This window comes from Oryzias melastigma, linkage group LG19, assembly GCF_002922805.2.
Source record: "Oryzias melastigma strain HK-1 linkage group LG19, ASM292280v2, whole genome shotgun sequence".
Taxonomy (NCBI): Eukaryota; Metazoa; Chordata; class Actinopteri; order Beloniformes; family Adrianichthyidae; genus Oryzias; species Oryzias melastigma.
This window is the reverse complement of record NC_050530.1, coordinates 19,662,542-19,689,474: the sequence shown is the minus strand read 5'-3', so window position 1 is coordinate 19,689,474 and position 26,933 is coordinate 19,662,542. Positions and strand designations below refer to the sequence as shown.

At 37.5% G+C, this 26,933-nt stretch overlaps 1 protein-coding gene across 1 annotated transcript in view; it reads left to right on the top strand.

The window, feature by feature from the left end:
• Positions 1-26,933, top strand: part of crhr1 (corticotropin releasing hormone receptor 1) — a 150,160-nt gene that overhangs the window by 55,789 nt on the left and 67,438 nt on the right. The window contains exon 5 of the mRNA XM_024285068.2: positions 18,145-18,230. Within this exon, the coding sequence (XP_024140836.1) occupies positions 18,145-18,230 (86 nt within the window). The remainder of the gene's footprint in view (positions 1-18,144; positions 18,231-26,933) is intronic.

Sequence of the window (26,933 nt, the reverse complement as noted above, 5' to 3'; positions counted from 1 at the left end):
TGTATTTTTCATGACCAGTCTCCAAAAATAGATTTAATCATAATTAGAAAACGAAATCTTTATCTGAAGACTGTTTACTAAAAAGTTGAAATAACAGATAAATAGACTTGTAATTTATCAGCAAAAGTCAATAGTAGAATTTTATACTTTCAAAATTTTAAAGTATAACCTCTTGTCGAGAGAGCCACATGGGCCCCAGAATAGAGCCTTGAGGGATGCCATAAATAATAAAAATAATGGAAAATGAGTCATTTGTATGTTATATATATATTTTTTAAATATCTAAAACAGATATAAACTGCTAAAACATTTTATAACAAGAGTCAGGTGACTTGCATAACCATGCAACAGCAATGCCAACAGACACAATGTAAGTAATGGAATCTTTTTCAAATGTTTGAAGTTGTTGCTGCATAGTACTACATGCCCTGGCTGTGTTGACTCTTTGTGTTGATAATTGTTCAATTATTTTTCTGATTTTTTGAGAGCAGACCCACACTCACTCATATATAAACAGCTTGGATTTTTACCAGCTTGTTTTGCTCCTCAAGAAACACAGCAGTTTGCTCTCAATTAGTGCAAATAACATGTTTTTTTCTTCCCTGCCAAGGCTGGCTTTAATTAGACCCCTGCTCTAAATGCACAGAGGAGGAAGATGCTTCTTAGCTGCTGTCATTGATTGGGTGTAGTGTAACACTAAGCCACTGTGACTAAATTTGGGTCAGCCTGTTTCCTTGTGAAGGGTTTACAGTTGCTGCCACTTTTCCGCATGTTTCCAGCCACAAAGGCGACTTTTTGTCTGCAACAACCTTTGTTGCCAAACAGTCTGTTTGCTTCCTTTTTTGGAAAAAAAAAACGGTTGATTTTGCCGCTTTTTGAAGGAGGTGTGTGTTTTTTGTGGTAACCGCAGCTCCTGTTTGCTGCAGGCAGGATTTATCACCTGGCTCAAACCGGTTCCACATTCGTCCACAGGAATAGTGGATCGCATAGCAAAGTTCTAAGCTGACACTGTGTGTAATGCGGGGCGTGCAGTTCTCCAAACAATGATGTCCAGTGTGAGCTGTCTACAGAGCTTCAGAGAAAATTCTGTCTGCCACAATTAAAACTCCTGGCTGACGTCCACTTTGGCAGCAGTCTTCACACGAATTTAGCGGTTATTTTTAGGGACATCAAGCTTGTGGTTCATCCAAAAAGAGCTTCACAATGTCAGTGGGTTACAACCTGAGAGAGCTGCAGGAGAATATTAATAAAGATGTGGTGGCACATCCACAGTCTCAATAGGCCGTGATGCAGCAGAGGAGCATCGCTTCTGTCTTATTTTCTTTCTGTGCTTCATAATCGAGTTTTCCAAGAAACAAGCTGAATTTCCCTTGTTAGAACTAATCAAATTTACTGCAATTAGCCTAAAATTCAATTACTTTTCATAAACAGGAGTTCAGTATTGAGAAAACCTGCTGATTTTACTGAAGTGATTTGTGAAACTCATAACCATGCTCAGATCGGCTTGGAGTTAAAGTCAACAACATAATTATTTAAGCTTAGCTTGGAGGTTGGATATAGAGAGTCCCAGCTCTGTCTGAAGGGGGAAAAGACACCAGCCAGTGCCTGCAAGGTTCAATCTAATGGGGCCGATGTTGACTTTGAGAGCTTTCGGCTTTCACTTCTGCTCTGCTTTCTGCAGGGAATTCTTTAAAATGATGAAAACAGCGTATTCCTCCACACTGGGGCCAAAGAAGCTGATGAATCTCATTTGGCTTGAAGCCCAACATCTCAGTCTTGATGCAAATGCGCTCTTCCCCAATACATAAATCATATGACGTCATGCTAGCTTTAGTGGGGGAGAGAAAACTTCAGATCTGTGTGAAGTAATGAGGTAAGATTCACTTTGCAGTATTCTCAATGCTACATAATATTCAAAACTAGGCTTTTATCAGTCTAGGTAAGGTTGGTATAAAGAGTAATTGTAGTTTTATTACTTCAACTTGTTAGTTGCCTTCTCCAAACCTGTAAATGGCGTTTAGTTTTTGCACCATAGGGCACACCGGATTATACACCACACCATCAGTGAATGGTCTATTTATAAACCTATGTCATATATAAGCCACATTGGACAAGTTAGCTGTGTTAGCATAATCACAATACCTGTAATGTTAGCTCTGTTTGCATAATCACAATACCTGTAATGTTAGCTGTGTTAGCATAATCACAATACCTGTAACTCTCAACCATGCTTGCAACACATAACAAAACATACTAATACATGTTACAGTAACTATGCTAACTCCTGTAACTCTCACTAAAACAGACTGATACTGCTAAAACAAACATTAGTGTCACTATGCTAACTCTTGTCTTGTTAGTAACTTGTAAAAACACATGGTCCAACACTGCTACACGCTTGTCACGCTAGAAGTATTAACTGTGTTACCGTATTCACAATACCTGTAACTCTCTTACTTCCAATCTTGTTAAAAAAAAAAAATACAGTCCCACACCGCTACATGCTAGCCACGTTAGCGTACTTACAGTACCTGTTACTCTCATTGTTGTTTGCTTCACATAAAAAAACAGACTGATACTGCTAAAACAAATGGTAGTGTCACTACGCTAACTCTTATCTTGATAGTAACTTGTAAAAACACACGGTCCAACACCACTACACTTTAGCCATGTTATAAGTGTTAGCTGCGTTAGCGTATTCACAATACCTGTAACTCTCAAATTTTTTTGCAACACATAACAAAACAGACACTACTGTGACTACGCTAATTCCCAATCTTGTTAGAAACGTAAAAAAAAAACATAGTCTGCTACTGCTACACGTTAGCCACATTAGCACATTTACAAACCTGTAACTGTCATTATTGTTTTCTTCACATTAAAAAACCTGACTGATACTGCTAAAACAAATGTTACTGTCATTTAGCTAAGACCTGTCTTGTTAGTAACTTGTAAAAACACACGATCTGACACCGCTACACATTAGCCACGTTAGAAGTGTTATCGTATTGACAAAACCTGTAACTCTCAACCTTGTTTGGAACACAAAACAAAACAGACATTACTGTGACGCTAACTCCCAATCAACACAGTCCGACACCGCTACACGTTAGCCGCATTAGCATATTTACAATAACTGTAAATCTCATTATTGTTTACTTCCCATTACAAAAAAACTGACTACAGTGCTTAGCTGTTTGAAATGTTTGAGCTCTTTAACTTCTCAACATTTTTAGCTGAACTTCTCTTTTCTGCACTTTGCTCCAGAGAAATGCTTTTATTTCAAATAACATACAAAACAATGTCAGTGATTCACAGGGAAGCACTCTGTCATCTGTTTTTGCACCTTAAGTATTGAACGCGCCTGGGCTGAAATGTGTTCAGTAGTGAGCTGTAAGAAGTGTTGACAAGGTTTCTATAAAAGTGAAGGCGTGAAACATGTTGTTCCCACAAGTTTGAGCTAAAGGCTTTACATTGTGAAAACAATTAGTAATCCCAGCAATAGTACTGCTGCCACTGTGCTGTGCCAGCTTTGAATCTTAAATTTGTTTGAACTATTTTAATTGGACTCGCTCTTACACAGGAATGTTTCACCAATAAGAAGCTGCAGAAAAAAGTAAAGAGGTTTTACTGACTCAGATCATAAAATAGGGGCTAATAAGCTCTGTTTTTACAAGATGGTTTACTTAGCAGTTTGGATGCCGCACAGATTTAACACGTGGAGAAAATGAGGAGAGTAAATCATCTCAATGCTGCGATTCATCGTGTTCTTATGGGTCTTAAAATAAGGTGAGTACAGCCTCTCTGCTTAATCTGAAATGGATAAACCAAATAAGCTCTTATTGCTTTCAGAGGTATTCCCGTGGTTATTAGGTTCTGCTTATCTAAACCACTTGATACATTGACAATCAGTGTCAAGAGGGGAGACATAAACAGCCATCATTCTGCAGTCTGAGATTTCATTATTTGCAGCTGGAAAATGTTCACAGGATTTAAAAAGTTCATCTCAAACACCAAATACGAGAGCTTGTGACAGTAGTGAGAAACAAAGATTTCTAAACATAATGTCATAGGTGAAACTCAGAACTTTAATTCTGAACTTAACTGTAAAGCACAGAGGTAGAAGTGTGATAATTTATGTCGTTTAACTAGTTTTTCTTCAGAAATGTTTCCATAAAGCAATAGTGAGAAACAAAAAGATTTCTAACCATAGCAAATATTCATGTACCAAACTCAGAATGTTAACTCTAAATTTAATTGTAAAGCACAGAGGTGGAAGTATGATAATGCGGGTTGTTTTAACTAGCTTTTCTTTAGAATTTTTGCATGAAAAAATAGTGAAAAACAAACATTTTCCTAAACATAACATATAGTTGTAAACCAAACTCAATTTTAACTCTGAATTTAATTGTTAAACACAGAAGTGGAAGTATGATAATATGGGTTGTTTCAACCAGTTATTCTTTAGAATGTTTTGCATATAACAAAAGTGAGAAACAATAGGATTTCTAAACATAACAAATATTAATGAACCAAACTCAGAATTTTAACTCAATTTAACTGTAAAGCACGGAGGTGGAAGTATGATAATGTGGGTCGTTTAACTAGTTTTTCTATAGAAATACTTGCGTAAAACAATATGGATAAACGTAAAGATTTTTAAATAGCTTATATTCATAAACCAAACTCTGAATTTTTACTGAGTTTAACAGTAAGGCACAGAAGTGGAGGGGTAGTAATATGGGTTGTTTTTGTTACTTGTATTTTTACCTGGACGTGGAATCATAAAGTCCTGTAACATCATTGTTTTAATCTCGTTTAAAAAATGTATGAGATGTATCAGAAGAGCAGATTTCAACTCTTCTAAAATGATAACCTGAAAGATTTTTCAAAACACTTGGAAATCTGGGTGAATCTTTACAAAAACAAATGAACCAATAAATACAGGAAAAAAAAAAAAAAAAAAAAACAATGAGGTTAAGAGTTAATAGCTTATAATAAGACATGAGGAGAACCTGCAGAAAAATACCTCCGGCCAAACCGAAGCCACAGATGCAGCCTATACTGCAAGATCAGAAACAAACGGAACAAACGAAGCAGTCTGTGGCCTTTGACGACTGATCTGACATCTGTCACGCATGAGGTGACACCAGCGCTAAGGTGGCTCACTCGGGTCATTGCAGTGCATTTGCTGCAGTTGCTTTACGCAGTATCTGGGCTGACGATAGACATTAACAGGGAACAAGCGGAGGTGAGGCCTCTGAAAACTGCAGCTGGGGTCTGTGGGGGGAGGAGAGAGCAAGAGATAAGCTTTCTATCAGACTTTTGACTATAAATTTTATTTACAGTGACACACAGTACATATTTGGCTTTAACTCCTCCAGAAGTTTCCAAACTGGAATGCTGGATACGTGGTGTGTTTTGACAGTTTTCTTGCCCCTGCTATTCCAAGAAACATTTGCAGAAAAGGGTCTTTCTCTGCTGACCTTTGGTGCTGTCCACACCTCCACCTGGCAAACATAATTGTAGCTAGTTTTGCTTAAAGTAGTCCCAGTTAACACCTGACTGTCAGAAGTTCTAAAGCGAGACATAAAAACGATAAACTGGACTTTCTCCTACTGTTTTTGAATGTTCTGGCAGAGACACCCCAACTGCATGTTGAAATATAAATGTGCAAAAGGAAGTGGTGGTTATTTGACAGATGCTACTGAGTAAATCATGTTTTTATAAATATTTTTGCATTTTTTGCACCCTTTTTCATTAATCCTTTAATAAATAGAGAAGTTCATTGCATTTTTTCCACTGTGAATTTCTAGTGTCTGATCTTATATTTATAGTTTGATTGATATGATGACACTCCTATAGTATTCTTTTAATTATGATTATGTTTTAGTATAAATAAAAAAAACTGTCATTTTTTTAAAGGACAATGTTTCTGAGGTTGACTAAAGATTTGTCTCTCGGTGGGACTGCTGCAACCCCGTCCCTCCTCCCGTCACCCATGACTGAGAGCTCTCTGTTTATATGCTGTCCTGTCCTTACAGCCCCTCACACTCCAACCTAACATTACATGCATGTTCAAAACACCCAAAACAACATTTTTATTAAAGTGGGTCTTTAAATGAACTTTTTATCAATTTTACTAAAACATGAATAGTGATAAAAGCGATAAATTTCATTTGTCTGTAACCTGCGACTCTGGAGCCACATGTTTAAACCCTCCATTGTGGCTCTCTGGTTAAAGAAAAATGATTTTTTTTTAAATGAAAAATTAACCTAATTTAGGTTTATCTTATAGTTTTATTAAGCAGAAAAAAAGTAATAAAAGTCAATCGTTTTTCAACTCCTTCACAAACACTTGAAGGACACTATGTATTGCTCCACCAGGATCCTGACTACATTACCCATAATGCTTTAACAATCCATCAAGCGGTTTGGCTTCATAGTTGACCAAAGCTGAAACATTTAGAGTACTTCTTATCACAGAAAATAATCTGAAACATAATTCATACACCAGAATTTAAGGTGCACTTTCTATTTATAAATGAAAAATCAAGGCTAATTATTAGCTCTTTTTTATTTTTATTTTTTAGATATATGAATTTCTGTTTGAGTTGCACCACTAACGGTAGTTTTGTGTGTGTTTATTTTTCATCCCTACTGACATTTCTCTACGTTCTACATTCCCTGCATTGAGAGGATTTTACGTGGTACAGGATGTCTTTTATTTACAAAGAAAGTTGTGTAGACTTCTAAAGAATTAGAAACAGATTCATATTTAAAAGAAAAGCTATTTTCTCTGAATGTTTCTGTTTTATTCATGCTTGAAAAATCAAATGTATTCATCCTAATAGTAGCAAAAGCATAAATATAAATCAGTGTCTTCTTTTTAAGACTTTGTGGCTCCAGTAAGAAATCCTCCAGAATGACTCTTAAACCGTTCAAGGTTGCAGACCCTTGATCTATAAAGTATTTTACTTCACATTAGTTTAATCTCTTCAAATTGTTTAATTGTGGATCTTTTTTTGTCAGAGCTGAAATCCAGTTTCTTTTGCTTTTAGATCCAGACTTTTAAACCTGGTTGGAGTTTCTGATGGGTTTAGTGTTAGGGCGGATCCACAGGAAAGACCAACATCCTTTGATGTGTTGCAGATATGTTTTGATTCATGATTTAAACTGAACATGCATTTTCATTGAAATGTATGTTTTTTGATTTGTATTCTTTTGACTGAGTTAATGAGGAGCTGCCCGAGGGACATCAGACTTCTCCAACACGACCCATATGGACTCTGTCAGTCCTTTCTAATGTGACCCATCTGGACTCTGTCTCCTTAAAATGGATTTGCTCCGTGGATGATGAATCTTCTTTGTTTTTTAAAGAAACATCGTGAACACGTTAAAATCTGCTTTTGCTTACCTTAAGAAGGTGGAGTGACTGGGTCTTTTACTCTTGTAGATCCATTTTTACATTCATTGGGGGTTTTGTGTCCATCACTCATGCACAGCTGTTTCAAAGCTTCAAAGCTGTAGATTTTCAGCTTGTTGGAGGTTCTAAACCTCTTGTGTTGGTCACACATAAACCTTTTACCAAGTCATCTGTTTCTCCATATGTCTCAGGACAGGATAAAACACAAGTAACCTTGTTTTATTCCACATATATAACAAAAGACACTTTTCTTATCAATAACACATTCTGGTGCGTGACTCTCATGTTTTTGGATTGTTTCCTTTACCTGACAGCTTTTCACTTTTCCTATTTGGTATTTTTTTAATAAATATTAATCTTCATGGCTCCCCTTTACATGACTACTAATGTGCTTGTTTTAAACTAAAATACATAAAAATACACCAATGTTATGATTGTTCTACATAAATAAGAAAATGCCTTTTTGCAGTAACTTTTACCTAATTAGTATGGGATTCTTTTGATATGCAAGCCCATATCATCCCACTTCCACCACCGTGTTGTAACCGTGAATGAGGTGTTGCTGCTCAAATGCTAACCTTGGACTCATTAGGATGGCAATGCAAAAATATTGTGCTTTCTGAACCTGATTGTGTCTCAATGTTGCTTTTAGACAACCTGACCATTCAGCTTTTTTAATTTAAAATTATGACTGTGAAAGTTAACGCGTTAACGTATGCGGTTAACCGAAATGAATTCTCGCGTTAATACTTCCTGCCGTGCAGCTGTGAAATCAGCATATTAAAACGCCGTGTAAAATAAACTTAAACTTTTTAAATATTCTGTTACTGAGATTTTACAATAGAGACTATAATAATCTATATACATTTTATTAAAATTACAGTATATATTATATTATATAATTATGTATATTATCAATATATTATATGTATATATTATAAATTACATTATATATATATATATAAATATATACACAAAATTGAGATTATACAACATTTATTTGTAATAAATGAGGTGGAAGAGGAACGTCGTTCGAATAGCTGTAACAAGATCCGCCATGGGGGCGGAGCCTAACAGAGCTGACTGCCTTTAGAAATCCAACAATGAGGGAACCAATCATTATTTAATTTGGGGATGCGGGGACCGATATCCATTTTTCTACAATAACGAGCATCTGCGTTGTCTGAAAATCGTGGAAATTCCGCGGTTCTCCGCGAAAGTCCCGCCCGCTGCTGTTACGACAGGTGAGCAGTTCAGAGTGGACAGACTCGCCCAAACCTGAGAGCAGATTCCAGTCCAGCTGACCTGAAATCCAGCTGGATCAAAATACTCCCAAAAACATGTATTATTTTTCACAAATGCAATAAGGAAAATTTATGAGAAAAAAGAAAAAGATAAAAAATTTACAGAATTCCAGGAAACATGTCAAATAGACAGCAGTTCTCTTAGGAGAGAAATTCTTCTTTTTTTGGGCTTCCTGGTGTGGCTGAGGCCTCACAGCAGACTGAAGTACATCAGAAAGGTCACATCATGGAGCTGTGAGGTCTGGGATGTTCCTCTATCAACAGAAGCTGTTCATATATTTGAATTTCGCCTGGATTATTTTTGTATTTTCATTCAAAAACAAACAACAAAAGTGGATTAGTTTGTTGACTAAATGTATTCTTGTTTATATGAAATTACACCTAAAACTTTGATTCTAGGTCGTAAAAACATTTTGGGGGTTTCCACAGCAAAATGAATCCCATTTTTCCAGACTGAATTTTCTATTTTTGTATGATTTTATGTCTACTGTGTGAATACCTACTTTTTGTATTATTTTAATAATTCTTCAATGAATACAATCTGCACAAATTGTCTTTTTTAATGAAAATATTTAGATTATTGTTACTGATTAATATAAATTAGTTGTCTGTGGATGTTTTGAAATTCGATTACATTAATGATATTAATGATCCTTAATAGCCTGAATCTATAAATATTTGACATTAAATACTGAACCAGATATTGATAATTCGTGTAGAGAAAATGGTATGGTCGAGGTGGGGTGGGGTTATATAAGTTCGCTTCCTTCCACTCCCTTTCAAGCGATCTACTTGTGATTCATTATGTGAAATGTTATTTCATGTATTATGACCTGATTGCTTGAAATTCATTCATTCATTCATTCATTCATTCATTCAATCAATACAACATGGAAAAATGACAAAATAAAGGTAGTGTCACGGAGGAGAGGTTGTGCTGATTGAAATGATACAAAATAAGCAAGCAGGCAGTCTTTCAAATAGAAAATACAGAAGTAAAACTGAGCAAAACTGAGTCTTAGGTTACAAACGTTTAAAAATAAATATTCTAAATGTACTTTTTGTGTGTGATTTGTTGTGATTGTTTGCAATTAATAAGTGACAAATGCTGTAACTAAAAAAAATAAAACAAATAATTGCGATTAATTTTTTCCAGGTTTGCAATTGATTGATTAATTGATTCCCAGCCCTATAGATACAAAGTATCCCTTTAGGATTTGAGATTTTGCTCTTCTTTATGTTTGTCTGACCTTGAATTATAATATGCATGAATGGAGCATCTTTTTCATTGTAGATTGCTGCTCGAGTTTAAGACGATTTGTAAACAGAGTCAGGATTTTTGATTTGAGAGCACGGCGGATGTAAAGGAAACTTCTACAGAGCAGCAAACTTGTGCTTTTGTAGTGGTCTGCACTCCTCTGAAGGTGAAACGATCAAGGGCGGATAGTTGGCAGCTCCTGGTTCCCCTTAAAGCAGTGACAGTAGTCTGGCTTCCTTTTAGCTAAGACACAAAGGAAAAAAAAAAAAAAAAAGACATTTGCAGGTTTAAAGTTTGGCAAAGACTCACTGTTTCAAATATAACAATTATCAGTTTCTTTGCACTTTTGCCTTCTATTATCCGCATTTCACACCGTCGCTTGAGTTAAAAGAGAAAAAAAGAAGAAAAGAGCTTCTCCTTGAGCTTCATTTTATTTTGCATAATGCTTTTTTACATGAAAAGGTTTTAGAAATGTTAGGATAGTGTGCTTTCTGTGTCCCCCACTTTTCTGTGTGACACAAAAATACGGAAACAAACTTAAAAAAAAAAAAGATGGTTCTTCATTAGCATGTGCTGTAAACTCCTTTCACTTCCTCTTATGAAAAGTGTCAAACAAAGTCAATGGCGGCGGGCTTAGGCCGCCTCCCCCTCCACATACATGTTTAGTGTTTGGGAATTTACTGGAGAGCTTTTCCAGCCATAAATCAGTCCGGCATCCCGGAGCCAGGAAGTCTTCATCTCAAGGTCCCTCTGCTTTATTTGAAAGCGCCTCCTGGCTGTGCAGAACTCACGTTGCTCTTCTCTACATTTCCTTTGTTTTCAAACCCATCCGCGCAGTCACTTTATTACCTTGACGCTAACAATATTGCTGTGTAAGTGAGAGAAAGAGCCCAAAGGGAGGCTGGGATGTCAAACGTGCTCGGAATAAAAGGCATAATTATGCTCATAAAGAGATTAGTTTATAGATTTTACTACTTTGGAGGAATACAGATGCGTAAAATTAAGAATTTACAAAAACATTTGAACCAAAGATGACTGTTAGAAGTATCCTTCATGAATTATGAGTGCCGTTTTTGGTACCGTCAGTCTCTGACTTTGACATCATTCTCCAGAGGCGGATCCTGAAGCTCTCTAGGATATTGCATACGTGCTTTTGGGAATATCAAAAGCTGGGTAATCTTGATTGGAGATGACAGTCCCTTTACACTGTCAACCTGCTATTTTTACCGAGCTCATTGCACATTAATGCCCCCGGAAAACCCAATCCCATTCTATATCCGCCCGAACATTTCTGCTTATTAAAGAAGCATTCAGGGACACCGGCCTTCATCTCAGGTACTCGCGCTTGTTGAGCATGCGGGGGTGAAGTGATTCATTTCAGCAACGATTCGATTCATATCCGAATTTGTGGTTGATAATGATCCAATTCACCGACCTAAAATCAATCCAGAACATCTTTATCCAGAAATCCAGACAGAAAAATCTGGTTGGATCGTGGGAATGTAAATTAATTAATCAATTAAGTCAATTGATTGTTGCTAGGGCTGGCCAATATGGAATTTTTTTATATCTCGATATAGTTTTTCTCATATTGTGTGATAACGATATATATCACAATATAAACCAAATAACTATATTTGTCAAATCTGAAACCTCTGCAGCTCAAAAAAGAAATGTGTAATCATCAGCAGGTTGTTAAAATATAAATATATATTTCCTGTCATACAGAAAAAATATATATAAATATATATATATAACTACACTATAAATTAATGCAAAAGCTTTCAAGTTTCAAAAGAGAACCTAAATAACATAGACAACTTCACTGTATAAGTTCCATTTAAAAACAAATCATTAATTCTACAAATAAATTCTAATGTTTTCAGGTTTTACTGAACAAACATGAAATTATAAAAACATTTTACACAGAAATATTTCGGGAGTTGTACCTTTTGAACTTTTTGTGAATTTCTTTTAAGAAAATTGAATTGCAAAGAAGTAATTCATAGATGGTTTGAACATGTTTCTGTTATCATCTAACTGTAAACTCAAATGCAAACACGTTAAAACATTTCTGGAAAAAAAATAGATTTATCAGAGACTTTCTAATTCTGTCTCCAAGTGATTACATTTTATATTAAATCATAAAAAACAGCCTGAAAACAGATTTCTGGACTATTACTGTTATATATCATATCTGGAGTACGCTCAGGAGAGAAAGAGGTGGGGGGTTTATCACAACTTCTGACTCAGGTTGCTGTTTTTGTGTAAGACCTGCTGCTAAAACGCAGTGGATTCAATTCTGTCAATTAAAAAAAAAGGTTTACTGAAATGCCTACAAATGAACTTAGTTGTATGTATCCGCCACTTCTTAAAAGTCTGGCAAGTGAACATCCAACTTTAAAACGGTCCATGAACACATACAGGCTCACACGGAGCAGCCCGTTAGCATTAGCATCATGCTATGCTACATCGCAGTTTCCAAATCAACACTTTTTTATTAAACTTTAAAGTTTTAAACTGTAAGTTCAGCCGGTTTGTCTTCCAGTTCTGACTGGTTCCAGTTAAAAATAACCAGATGTTCAGCAGCTTCATCAGCAGAAACAAAACATTAGACGGAGAAGATTAGAGAAAGTGATGCATGTTTGTTTACTTTGCACGCAGACGAAGAATGTGGAGAAAACAAAAGAATTACAAAAATTAGAGCTAATAAACATACGTACTCGCCATGCAGCGACTAACTCTCCGACTCGGGGGTCCCCAAACTACTGTTAGAGTTCAACCATCTATGTCTACCTCTAACCACCAGAGGGAGCTCTCGCCTGAGTATTAACAAGCCCTGCTCCCTTCCTCTACTACATCTCCCAAGATCCATCTCTCTCTGGTGCAAGCCTTCCTCAGCTGTGTCTCATCACCTCATCACCACCCTGTATATATGTCAGTCTCCAACCTCAGCTCAGTGCGAAGTCTTGTTTGGTTCTCCAACAGGCTGACTGTACCTTCTTTGTTTGATTCTCCTTGTTTTTGACTCCTGCCAGTTTTATCACCTTCCTGCCTTGCTCCTTGTATTTTTGCCCTTTGCCTGGACTCTGACTTTGTTCATGTCTTGCCCTTGTTCATTAAACCAGTTGCACTTGGATCCAAATGCCTCAGCCTCTTCGTCACAACTGCAGACCCAGCCCCCTGAACACTGTCAGAGATCTGTTTTTTTTTTTCCTTTTATTTTTTTCTTTTATTTTTTTCAGTCTGGGTATGCGATCCATACATGCATAGCGTGTTGTTTTTTTTTTCTTTTCCGTATTCTACTCTTCTGCAGTCATCGCTCCTATCTGGCTATGTGTGGCTTTCCTGAAAACCTTAAATGTTTGAGTTTAGATGCATCCTTCAATTTTCACACTTCTTTTGTTAGCCTACAAACTGATCCCTTCAGAGAAGAAAACCACAAGAGGCCCTCACAAGAATTTAGTCTGAAGATCCCTGCTCTAACTTTTACTCGCCAAAGAGGAGAAAATGCTCGCTACTGGCGAGTGTCAATTTTGGACTCTTCACAATTAAAGTCCACCGCGATAGACTTACTCCCCTGTTGAGACAGTTCTACCACATTATCTATTGTCAGACGTTTAGCTCGTGGGCCACTTTGCTTCTGTACGGAGCGCTTGTGTGCTCAGTTTTATCTTAGAGGAAAACCAGCGAGGTTACGTTATTTCCGGATGTTGCATTGAAATCTTAAATCTCCGCGACCGTTCCTGAAGAAAAAGAGGCCGGCTGTCATCAGAAAAGCAATCCGATGACCCGCCAGGCGATCAGGGTCACACCTGTCTGCAGGAGCTCAGTGAGAAATGTTCCGGTGTGGGGCGGGTGATAAAAGTGGCCAACAACACACAAACGCACACATGCACGCTCGTGCACGCTGCTGACAGACAGCCTGATCTGAAGATGAAATGACCCTTCAAACCTGTTGTGAATTTTTTATGTTGCAGCCAGCTGTTTTGATTTATATCCTATGTTATTATGCCGGAACAGACTCAACCCATGAAGCTCTGAAATATGTCTCTATATCAGACCGGGGAGGAGTCGGCTTCTCTCTGCTCTCAACTCAATCGGACTTTTTGTTTTAGTAGAACAATTCTTTTATACTAACCAGCAAAACTAAACTGTAAAAACAAAATCTTAAAAAATTTAATTCAACTCTGTCTCTTTTTTTTGTCTCGCAAGAAATGTATTATTATCGATTAAGTTTTTCATTTGCAAAATAGGTTTGAGAAAACATTTCTTTCTGTGACTAGATTTTTTTTTCTTGAAAAAATAAACAGATTTATTGTCTTTTGTTTGTTTGTTTTTCTCATATCATGACCTAAACTTACCATAAAAATCCATTCTATAAAGTTTTGTCCACATTTTCTTTCATGTAGTTCAGCATCATTCCACTAGGGGCAGTAGAAAGGCTAATTTCAAAATGGCTGCCACCATGAAATCTCAAAAACAATTTTGGTGAGAATTTTTTTTTTTTTAATTTATAGTAACAATAATTCAACAATTGTTATTCATTTTTTTAATGATTATTTTCTTCATTAAAATAATGCACAATTTATTGATAAATAATTATTTACAATACAGTTATATCACCCTAAAAATGTGTGGATTGAATTTGAGACAGTCGGTAAACTTTTTTTTCCTCATACAAATATCTTAAACTTATATTGTTGATAGCAAATACTTACCCAATGTATCATATTAGATACTATTTATATCTCGTAACAAAACATGCTTAACATTTTTGTGCATTTGATCCAAGTGTTTAAAAAAACATCTTAACTAGTTCACTTTCAGCTTATCCCTTTCGGCGTCGCCACAGCGTAACAGCACCCACTGTTTCGCATAAGTGATTTGGCATAGTTTTTACGCCGGATGCCCTTCCTGACACAACCCTGTACTTGAGGGGCACAGGGACCCAGTTAGGCAGCAGCGTCAAGGGTCTTGCCTAAGGACCTAATCTGGGTGGGGATCAGCGGACAACCCTGGGAATCAAACCCAGGGCTCTTGCGTGTCAGCCCTTCACCTAGTCCACTGAGCCACCCAGCCACTAAAAAAAAACAAAAACATCTTAACTAAAAAATAAAAATAAATTTAAAAAATGAATATTCTGTCAGTTAGTTGATGTGGTGGGCCATACTGGGTTAAATAAAATCTGCCAGTGGGGTAAGAATACTAAATAAAAAAGCATAAAACTTGTATATGTCCTTGTAATTCTTCAAGTTATGATTTCTAATGATTTTATGATTATTTTTGCGTTCTAAAGTTAGAACATGCTCAGTGTAGAGACCAGGGATTGTGATGTATGATGGAACTAAGCTAGCAGAGTGACAGTTTTTTGTTGTTTCATTAAATAAGTGATGTGTTTTAGGGTTTGTATCAAACATTGTTTTAAACTAACTGATTTAGTCCTCAGGAAAATGTTGCTCCAAAGACTTTCTGTCTCTAAAGAATGACTAGTGGCCAAAGCAAATACCTCTGACGCAAAGGTGAAGCAGTAAACACTGAAGATTGAAGGAGGACCAACAAATAAGAATTTTAAAATCGACCACATTCCCAGATGCAAACTGCAAGATGTTTTACTTACAGGAACGCATGAAAAAGAAAGACCTTAAAGATGTTTAGTGCTGCACATTCACTCCAGGACTTCTGGAGAGTTAGTTTCCTTTGACGGTCCATGTCGTTCGGTGTTGGCGCTCGTGCAGAGTTGCTGGTGCTTTGAATTTGATGTAGATAAAAAAAGGCCACTCTGCAAAATCAGATGACCAGCAAAAAAATAAATAAATAAATAAAAGGAAAATGTCTTCTTTCAAAGCGCCTGATCTAAATGCAAATACTGAATCACCAACATCAGTGCAGAACAGACTTCCACAAAGACCAGGTCAATTGTGAAGACGAGGTTGTGAAGATGTAAGCATTTTTATTGTAACATTCAGAATAAAATAATGTTAAAATGTTTTATTAGGTGATCAAAACCATAAACTTAGCAGTTTACTGTGTTTTTCTCCGACTCCGGGTCCCGCTTAACCATCCGCCATTGTTTTCAGAAAATCAGAATTTCAGAAAACTACAATGCATTTTGGGATAGCATAGAAGGATACACCAGATACATGAATGACGCGGAATCGGATCAGGCCCAAAAAAACCTGATGGGGACATCCCTAGCTAAAACATAAAGTCATGACTTACATTTAATTGTAAACTTCTGTGGTTCAGAGCGCACCTACGTGAAGAAAAGCGCTCCTCCTCCGCGGCACAGCGCGACACAGAACCACCTTGCGAGGGAGGACTTTGTATCCCTTTGCTTGAAGGGGAGTATATTAAAAAGTATTTTTCGGACCCACTTGCTCTTCACAAGCCCCTTTAAATGTAGGGGTAGGGAGAAGGAAAGAATTCAGATTGGGCTAGAGGCTAGTGTTGACATTCTTTTATCATAACTCTGATTGTTTATGAAAGTAACACAATTCCAACGGATTCTGTCGCAGAAAAAAGAGGCTTTGCAGTGCTTTTTTCTACTTAAGAATCCATTGGAATTAATTGAATAAATAGTCAAATAATTACAGTATGTTAAAGAGCGTGTAGTATTTAGGTGCAGAAGTCGACAGCTTTTGCAGGTGTTTTGAGCATCGAGTCATAAAGTGTAATGTCTCCTGAAATGATGGAGAGCCTCTACGGATTACGAGTTTTAGGCCTAATCCAATGTCACTGAAACGGTGTCACGCTGAGAAGGGCTTTTTTATCACGTGGATGCGCTCTGAACCACAGACGTTTACATTTAAATGTAAGTATTGGCTTTTTGTTGAAGTATGAACTTTTAAAGTTATAAAACCGCTGTTGTTATATATTCAAGCACTGGAAGTTCTGCGTTAAAGCTAGCGGACTGGCGATTATTGATGACATCATCAAACGAAAGTGACGTCCGAAATATAAGACACTATTTCTTCATAACTCTCCATTTGGAGGGCTAAATGGAGGGGAAGGGAGAAGGGAAGAATTCAGATTGGGCCTTAGTGGTGGCAGTGTGATGGTATGGGCTGCTTCAGATTTTAGCTAAATAAATGAATAAAATAGAATACATCAAATTATCATAAATAACCAAAGGAAATCAATAAAGCAAAAGCTAAACTACAAACCCAGATTTCATAAGTCTTTTTAAAAATCTTCCATGTCATTTATTTTTAACTTAAAGGAAAAGTGCTTCCTTGTAGCCTTCATTCTGAGTTCCTTGCGCCCCCATCTTCTCCATTACAGTCCTCCCAGTTTCTGAGAACGCTCTGATTGCTGTTAAAGGCAGTTAAGACAACGCCTGCTCAAAGGTACTTCACACAACCTTGTGGAAGGAAAAAAGAAAAAAAAAAAGAAAGCCCCAAAATGTTCCTTTCAAGTTCTCGAATGCTTTTATTTCATGTTTCTATCTGCATCAGAGGCTGGGAAATGAAGGTTACCGAGCACATTGACAGTTCTTTCAGGACTGTCAGAAACCCCCGTGGCTTCATGCTTTAACAGCTCGCTCACAGACTGTCAGCTGGAGCCACTCACCTGTTCTCTTGCAGAGTGCTGCACACAAAAGTGTCTGAAACGGCCCTAAAGTTTGACTTTTTTCAAATTTGAGCCTTTTATTATAGCCAGAAAGTGGATTTTTTTTATCCCTTATGGTAAAAGTGAAAATTAAAGAGTTCAGTCATTTTCAGCAATCAATATCATTGCTTCACTCATTGTGAAGCAATTGTAGATGAATTCCATCTGATTGAGTCTATTTTGACGAATCAAGAGATTTTCTTGACACAGTAAAGAGGCTCAGAGTTCAGGTTTATCTCGGGTCACTTATCGATAAACGGGGCGGTCAGAAAAAAAAAGAGGATGAAGATGGTGACGGAGGTTTTGTCCAAAGTGGCAGACTCTGCTGACAGCAAATGTGTGAAAAATCACAGCTTTGGGACCAACTCTAATGATTTCTCTCCCAATTAATCTCAAAAGCAGAAAAGGTCAGAGCGCCACGGCGGATCAGGAAAGAGCCCACAAACTGTGTTTTTCCAAACAAGAAGCGGAAAACAACAAAAATAAATAAATAAAAAAGTCTCCTCCTTAACTAACAGCTTTGTGTTTCTTCTGTCCTCTTACAGATAATGTTTATAGGAAATGTCTGGCGAATGGCACCTGGGCGCTGAAGGGAAACTACTCCATGTGTAAGGCCATCCTTCACGAGGAGGTAAGAATGTCACCGTGTCCTGATTACTGTATTCTCCATATGTACTATAAGGCACACTGTTCATTTATTTAAAAAAAAAAAAAACAAAAACAACAGTGAGCTTTATAATCTGGAGCACCTCATACACAGTGGCAGTAGCTCATTCGAAATACAATTCTGGGTTGTGGGCGGGGCTGTTGACACAGAGGAACCCCTCCCCCTTCCTGTTGCTGAGAACTCTGTTTGCCCCCTCATGCGTGAGCATATAGCCTCAAGCTAACACTAGGGTCACATGAGGTTGGACGCTCATTATGTCTCACACATCTAAGTGTGGGCGGGCCAAGGGGAGAGGAAACTTTACCACGCCCATTTCAGTCGCTGCATCATTAGTTTGAGCTTTTTCAAGCATCCAGTTTTCATTTGCTTCTAATACAAATTAAATAATACTCATAAACACAGTTTTTATTGTAAATTCTTTTATTCAGACCCTCTATTATAAGAAAAATGCTACAGGAATGTCTTATATATTGTCACTGGTGTGGGTCTTCAACACTCTGGAACTGACGGACGCCTTCAGGCGTCCTGCTGTGCAGCTGTGAGATCAACATGATAAAACTCCGTCAAAATGAACTTTACATTTTCTATATTATGTAACTGATATTTTATTGAAAAAAGCAAGAATATGGCATTTATTTGTAGTTTTTGGACAAAATCAATCTTTTTTTTAATAAATGAGGCGGAAGACAAACTTCAATCTGACAGCTGCAACTTGTGTACCTGTCGAGGAGGGGCGGATTTTCACTATTAGAAATCCCTCAAGGAGGAAACCAATCATAATTCTATTTTGGGATGGATTCCAACATGAGTTTGCTACAGTGACAACCACGATTGTTGTGAAAAAAATCACAAAAACTTTGTGTTTCTCCCCGAAAGCGGTGGGCGGGACTTTCACGCGGTGGGGTCGGAGCAAAATGGAGCTGTCGGCTTTTAGAAATTCCACAAGGAGGAAACTTATCATAATTTTATTTTGGGATGGGGTCTGATATGGGTTTACTACTACAACAACTACTGGCTTTGTCAAAGGATTGCGGAAACTTTGCGTTTCTCTGCGAAAGTTACAAGAGGCGAGCAACAGAGTAGACAGACACGCCCCCACCTGTGAGCAGATTCCAGCCGGGCCGACCTAAAATCTAGATGGATCAAAGTTCTCCCTTAAACCTTTTTATTATTTCTCACAAACACAACAAGGAAAATGTTTGAGAAAAAAGAAAAAGCTGAAAAAAATTAAAGAAGAAAAGAAAAAAAATTAGAATTCCAGGAAAAATACCAAATGGACAGCAGTGCTTTTAGGAGAGACATTCTTATTTATGGGCAGCCTTTTGGAACCCACACAGGCAGACTGATCACTGTCTGTATAGTTTGTCTCTTCGTTTGGGGTTGGACCTTGGTAGTCTTAGTTTGCTGGCTTTGTTTATTTGTTTCCCTGACTTATTTTATGCTTGGCCAAGGAGCTACAATGGAGAGATAAAAGAGCCACATGTGGATGTGGAGCTGCAGGTTGCTGACCCCTGTACTAGAACATCGAGTTAATAACAAGCGTTGGACAAGCATCAAGCACTGAATCCGCCACGTGTCCAAATAGAGGCGGCAAATGCAAATTTGACGTACTGCTTGCATTACTGTTATTGTGAATATGCTATTGTGGCTAATGTGTAACGTGTTGCAACAAGTTCTAGAGTTCCTGTGAACGCAGTTAATACAGTCTGACTGACTTATCTCTGACTTTTTTGCTTTGCTTAATAATCTCTTATAATCCAGTGTGCTCGATAATACGTTCCTACAGCATCGATCTTCAAATATTCATCAAAGCAAAGGCAAGGTGAGGACTGGACCCAGCCGCTTTGTTTGAACATATTTAGAGCAGATATGATTTATGGGTTTGGTTTCTCCCTGAGTGCTGTCTTAAAGGCACACTCAAGGTGAGAGCATCACTTAGAGGAATCTGCTTCAAAAGCCCAATGAATTTTCCAGACGTGCTCTTCGGTGAGGCTTCAATGCTACATAGCCTCAGGTTATGGAGCTGCTTTTAGGCGGAGGCTTGAAATCTTCTTATCGAGCAGCAGCTCCATCTTCCTTTTGAGCGTGTAAAAAGCGCTTCACGTCTACATTTTTTTAAAAGAAGTGGCAGGAACATGAGTTTTCCCGCTCCCTGGAGCATGGTCCCGCTGTGCTCCAGTTTACCAACCATTCGCATGTTACAGTTGTTTGCTTGTGCGCCTGTATTGTTTGTGTTGTGATTATGATGAGTGCTGTTTTTAATCGGGACTGAGCCGCCGCCTGAACACTCTGACCCAAATCAAGCCAGAACAATTAGATATCAGAGGCATTTGTATGTAAAAGGAGGCATTACACGACGGAAACATGTGACTGTGCATGTTTGCTTGACCTGACCATCTGCTGAGACCGATTAATGAATATTTTTAGTGGACGCAATCAACTCATTCTGAATATTGGGGTATAGAGACTCAAATTCTGCCCCTGATTCCTGTGAAAACAGCAAAATGAGCCACTTTCAGGCCATCGCTGTGATAATTACTGTACTCCAGCGGTCCCTGCTGAGGATTTTAAATATTTAACAGCTTGAAATGGATTTCTTTTTTGTATTTGTTTGTTTTTAATGGAAAACCAGTGGCTCACTGAGACTTTTATATAGATAATCTCTCCAGGACCAAATGCAGTTTTATTTGAGACTGTTGTCAGCTCGGATCAATACACGTGTCTCTGTTTTAATTAGCTCAATTAGCTTGGGTCTATTTGTGTTTTCCCGTCACTGACCCGAGGCTGCAGCGCTGTTGGGGGAAATAAAGAGTCTTTCTAAACTGCTATAAAGGAGCTGTAATTATATATAAACAGGAAGGTTTTATTAGGTTTAATGCAAACACATAATTCTTAAACTTTTATGTCTGTTGAGGGATTTTTGGCTACAAAAGTCACACTTTTGAGATAAAAATGTAAACCTTTATGAATAAAATGTCATAATTTGCAAATTCTTACTTTCAAAAACTTTTTTTTTTTGCTTTCATTAAGTATTTTGCCCTTGTAACACAAATTTTTTCTTATCTAACTTTCTCCCTTTGACTTTGCATTCATATGTTTCAGTTTAGCATTAATGTGCCCCACCAAACAGCCAATCACAAACAAGAGGGTTCACACTGATTGGTCTAGATTCTAGCCTGTTTAGCATAATGTCAGCAGATAAACTTTACAGTTTGTTTTACGGTTCAGGAGATCCTCAACCATAAATGTAAAAATCTGACTGAATAAATTTAATCTATGATAAAAAAAGAAGAAGTACAAATTATGTTTGAAAGGATTTTTTTCTTTAGCCGTAGCAGCATAATTGAGGTTTAAAAAAGTGTTTGAGCCTCAGTAGATAAACTCCATATCATATAAACATGTTGATATGATTGGATAGAATATTGACCAATCAGAAGGCTGTTTAGTGGTGCATATATCACACTAAAGTGAAACTTATGAACACAAAATCAAAGATGGGGCGAAAGCTATATGTGACACTATGCATCTGAAAACCTTTGTGTTACAAACGTAAAAATATAATTTAAAAGTAAAAAAATGAAAGCAAATATTCAATATTTTATTTTCAACTTTACTTTGAAAGTTTTGTTATAAAATTGATCATTTTATTGGCAATTTAGGAAATTTTCATCTCAAAAATATTTCTGTTTGCAATATGATGGCACAAATATCACTCTATTTACATTTCAAACTGTTTGATATATTTAAGTGACAAAAAGTGAAATTCAAACGTAGATTTCTTTATATATATAATTTACCTGAGGCTTATTTTTTTAACTAGTTTTCCAATTCATCATGTTAAAAAATAGAAAGTATATTGAATGTTCGACATATAAACTGCTTGTTCACATCAGAAAATTTCCGAAGTCTCTTAAACCATAAATAATCCAAAGGCATCGTGGGTCTTTGATTCACCTAAAACACCAGTAGCTCCATTTCTGCCGACTAATGGACATGGTTAGGGTTAGAACTGGATTTGAGAATTCCTAATTCTAAAAAATATTTTGCACTTCTATACACTGAAGGAGATTTTTATTCACATTAATGTTTTGGCTTCTAAAATAATCTTTTTAAACTCTAAACTTCATGTTTAGGTAACTATAGTATTAAAATAAATAAATAGGCAGGTTTTAGTTACAGTTTTACTCATTTAACAACAGTTCACATGAAAAGGTTTGTGTGCAAAACCCTTCTTAGCAAATATATAACAAATATTTGGAATGGTTGACGAAAATATAAACTACTTATTTTGTCTGAAAAATTACCGGTAATCATATAATCTTGTTTTTTTTCTTCCCTGTACCACTTTTAAATCCATTTGAATGACAATAATTTAATTTATTAAAACTTTTCCATTTTATTTAAGTGTTCAATACCATGGGAAGAGACTCACTCCAGGTGTACATGCATAAAATAAAATAAAAAAAAACTAGTCAAATGACACTTATTTTTCCAGTTTTCTTTTTTCTTTTTTGCAATGAATCAAGTTTAAGTAAAACCTCCTGGTGTGGATGCTCTCCATGTTTTTGAGGGTTTTCTTGGGGTTGCATGTCATTGGAGAATAAAAACACATGTGCTGATGTTGGTTTGAATAACATGATGTTACTCTGAGAAATATGTTCAATTTATCAAGTAGAAAGCACATTTAAAAAAGATTTTAAACAGCTTTATCACTCACATTTGTTTTTACATTTGAGAGGATTTTGGTCTTGGCTGTTCCAGAAAAATTGGTGAACACAACAATCTCTTAAAAAACGTACTTTGTAGAGATTTATGCTAAAGTTTGATGAAGTGATTGCTCTTTTTTTTGACTACACAGCAACAGCTACAACAAATCCATGCCCATGTGAGGAAATCTGAGGTTTTCAATGTTTTATGAAACACAAGTGGCATGCTTTGATGTATACCATAAATTATATTTATACAAATGAAAAAAGTCTGAAAATAATCATAAATAATTCACTTTTAGAGTGCTTTCTTTTTAAAATCAGCTGGATCTCAAGGTGAACAAACACAAAGTGCTTGGTAAACCTTTCTGTTGCCTTTTGTTTACTCCCACTTTTTGCTGATGCATTTAAAAGCTGGCACAGCTACTCGGAAATGAATGAAAAATAGTCCAGCAGTGTGAGCTCATCTGAAATCAGAGCGGCCCAGTAACCATCTTGATGATGAATGTAGGTCTGGCCTTAAGAGCAAAGACGGCCTCTGCCTGCCGGACCCGAGCAGGAAGCAGCTGGAGGGTCTTCCTCTCCATGTGCTCCTAGAAACTCTTTAAGCCGCGCAGTCTGGGAGAAAATTAAAAAATATATATAACTGTGAGGGAAAAAAATTTAATGTGAGTTTCTGGATTTAACTACAAGATTGGGGAAAATGATCTTTCCTGCTCGTTTTCATCAGAATTCTCCCTCCAGCAAGGCAGAGACATGACAGTAATATGACATTTACCATTCGCAAGGAAGCAAATAAGCAGTGTTTGATTAAATGTAATGTGTCTGTACAGTCTGCCAAGCAGGAGATTAATGCTCTCCATCCCGCTGTGCAGCTTGCAGCGTGTGCGACCCCCCTGCATTCCGCTGCATGTGTCATATTGTTGGTTTTTGCTCCTCGGGGCCTCCTGGGCGGACCTCTGCTCCTAATCTTTATGTTGTGAATGAGTCACTCTGGAACCATTAGAGGATGGACAGCGTTTCAGCGTGCAATCCGTCTTTAAAGTGAAGCCAAAAAAAAAATCACTGTCAGAAGCTTTCTTTTTGGGAACTGTTTTTACAGAACTATAAAGACTGATCATCTTTTGATCGATTTTAAAGGTGTTCCCAGTCGTCTTTGAATAATATTAATGCTGTTTTTAGAGCCCCTCCCCCAAAAAGTCATTTTCTAAGACATAGTTTCTGCAGAAGTTCAAAAAATTTGACATATAAAGCACTTTTTGTGTTTGTAGAAAGCTCAAAAACACTATTCCCCACACATGATTTAAAATAAAAATATAAAACCCCTCATAATATTTTACACAGAAACAAACTCCAGTTAAGGAGAAATCCTTATAATGATTATGGCTAAGGTGTCAGCATCCAATCAATACAAGCCCAACCCCCGCCCCGCCCATCCCCAACCAGGCCGAGAGGACCTGGTTGCAGACAAGATGGCGGCAAAAAAAAATATCCGGAACCAGAAATATCACAAGATTTCAGAGTTGTAGCCGCTTTTATTAAAAGTTTTGATGTGAGTAAACAGTTTAGTGTTCAGGATTAGCTTCAGATGTGTCATAAGAGAATTAAAGCTTTATTAATTTTAAAAAGCAGATTAACAAAAGTGTTCAGATTTGTAAAACTGTTGAGATTTGACATTGAAGCTTTAGCTCCACACCAGTGTTTACGTTTGACCACAGTTAACTTCTACGTGAATCAACTTATTCTGTCGCAAAGTGGCTTTCCACCTGAATATAACTCTTTATCTTATAGTAATGTGTTGCATATCGGTGAAAAGCTACTTTTTATGTCGCGCGGTGCAGTGGTGGGGTGTTCCAGTTCTGGACTTCCTTTCGGCTAATAGTTTTCCGCCGCCATCTTGTCTGCAACCAGATCCTCCTCGACTAGAACAAGGGAGGCAAGAGGGAACCCGGAGCTGTGGGCGGAGCTACTGTCGCCGAGTAAGCCCGCCCCCAATTCCAATCGCCCATCATGTTTATGCGCCCTCCTGCTAGCTTACAGCCTCTCACACCCTTTTTCAACTTCCATTGTTTCTTCTTCTTCTGTTTTACAATGATTTGTAATTTGGAGGCTAATTTTCTTTATGTATGTCCTCCATCATCAGAAGAGATACCACAGAAACATGTTAAAAACACCAAAAACATGTTTTGTGTTTTAATCGGAGTGGCTCTTTAAGGATTGTTTTCTGTGTTCCAAACACCTTGGAGTTGCAGAGCCAAGAAATTCCTGGTACAACCATCGCTCTTGGGCCTGTTGCCACGCAACCCAAAAAGAAAAAAAAAGAGAGATTGATGAGTCAAAATGGCTGCTAAAACTCTGAAGATAATTCAAATTTTCTGATATCTTTTATCTGCCTTTCATTTTCTGCATCCTAAGCCGGCTGCTTCTCCCCCCGGGGGGACTCAGCCGTTAATGAGCGCGGTGCCACACTCTCCTCACAGTCACTGCAAATACCACGGATCCCGGCTCTGGTTCAGAGGTCTGACGGGAGGAGATTGTTCTTCAGAAATGAAATAGTTATTTGGGAAAACGGCAGCAAGTTTGAACATTGAAAGAATATTGATCTAGCATTAATGGTGCTGGCTCCAGCCGAACAGGACTCTCCTCCTTAAATCGATAGTGAATTAAAAGTTTCTGGTATCTGTTAAGTGTGCAGCTCATGGTGCTGATTCCAAATGAGCCCCTCTTCTTGTCTGCTGTGGTGTTTCATGGCTCTATGTGTGTTTATCATTTTTTTTAAAGAGTTTTGACCTTTTGCTTTATTGACAGGAAGTCAAATATAACCCACAACGGCATTCTTTGACTGCTTTCTTTCCTGGGTAGTGAAGGCATGTTCTCCTGTTGCAGTTATTTTTAGGTTCCAGAGCTGTGAGGATTAGCAAACGCGTTCAGTCCCACTGCTTTGTCAGAGCCACTCTGAGTCCGACGCTCGATCGATCCTGCCAGAAGATGGATATGGAGTGTCTGACCTTTTAAAATTGTGATTTTTTTTTTCTCTTTACTCTTTCTTCCCTGTGAAATAAATCACAGAGCAGCAGCTGATCAGTGATTGACACAAAGTGAGAGCCTGAGGAAGTAGATTACCTGTAAAATGTCTCATCTGAACCGGGGTTTAGAGACATTTACACGAGGATTGCGCCCATCATCCTCCCCCGTTTTTTCCCTAAAGATTATGTAAGCTGTGCGTCTGCTGTGGCTCGCTTTTATATGCAGCCATGTGCACAAGTTAATACTTATTTTGTTATTTTCGTTTGTGCTGATGTGAAAACATATTTATTTCCATGGAACAGTACTTTCTGTTTAGCTTCATATGTGGAAGTAGTCATTTCCTGTGTGGCTTTTATCTGTGTCTCTCATTCCGACAGGAATTTTGGCCTCACTACATTAATTCGGCGTGTTCACTGATGCCTGGCATTTCATTTTAGTTGACAATTCCACAACATTTTTCTGTTTTTTTTCCAGACTTTTCTCAGATTCTGGAACAGATTTAAGGTCTGGGGCTGCACTGTGGAACAGTGGTTAGCCTGAAGGTCTTGGTTCAATTCCCTACTGTGGGTATGTGTGACCTCTTCATGATGTATCCCGCCTTCGCCCAACAGTAGCTGGGTTGGCTTTAGCGACCCCATGACCCCAATAGGGTTTCAGAGGGTTAGGAAGATGTATGTATGACGGCAACATTCCTTTTTTTTTTTTTTTTTTTAGCAAACAAAGTGTTAACTGTTCACGTTGTCCACGCCCTGTTGCTGTAAAACAAACCATAAACCTCCACCACCGAGCTTTACAGTAGGTGGGATAAATTTGTGTAGAAATGATGTTTAGTTTAAGGCTTCCCCTACCCCTATAGCTTCTCCCTACCCCTATAGCTTCTCCCTACCCCTATAGCTTCTCCCTATCCCTATAGCTTCTCCCTACCCCTATAGCT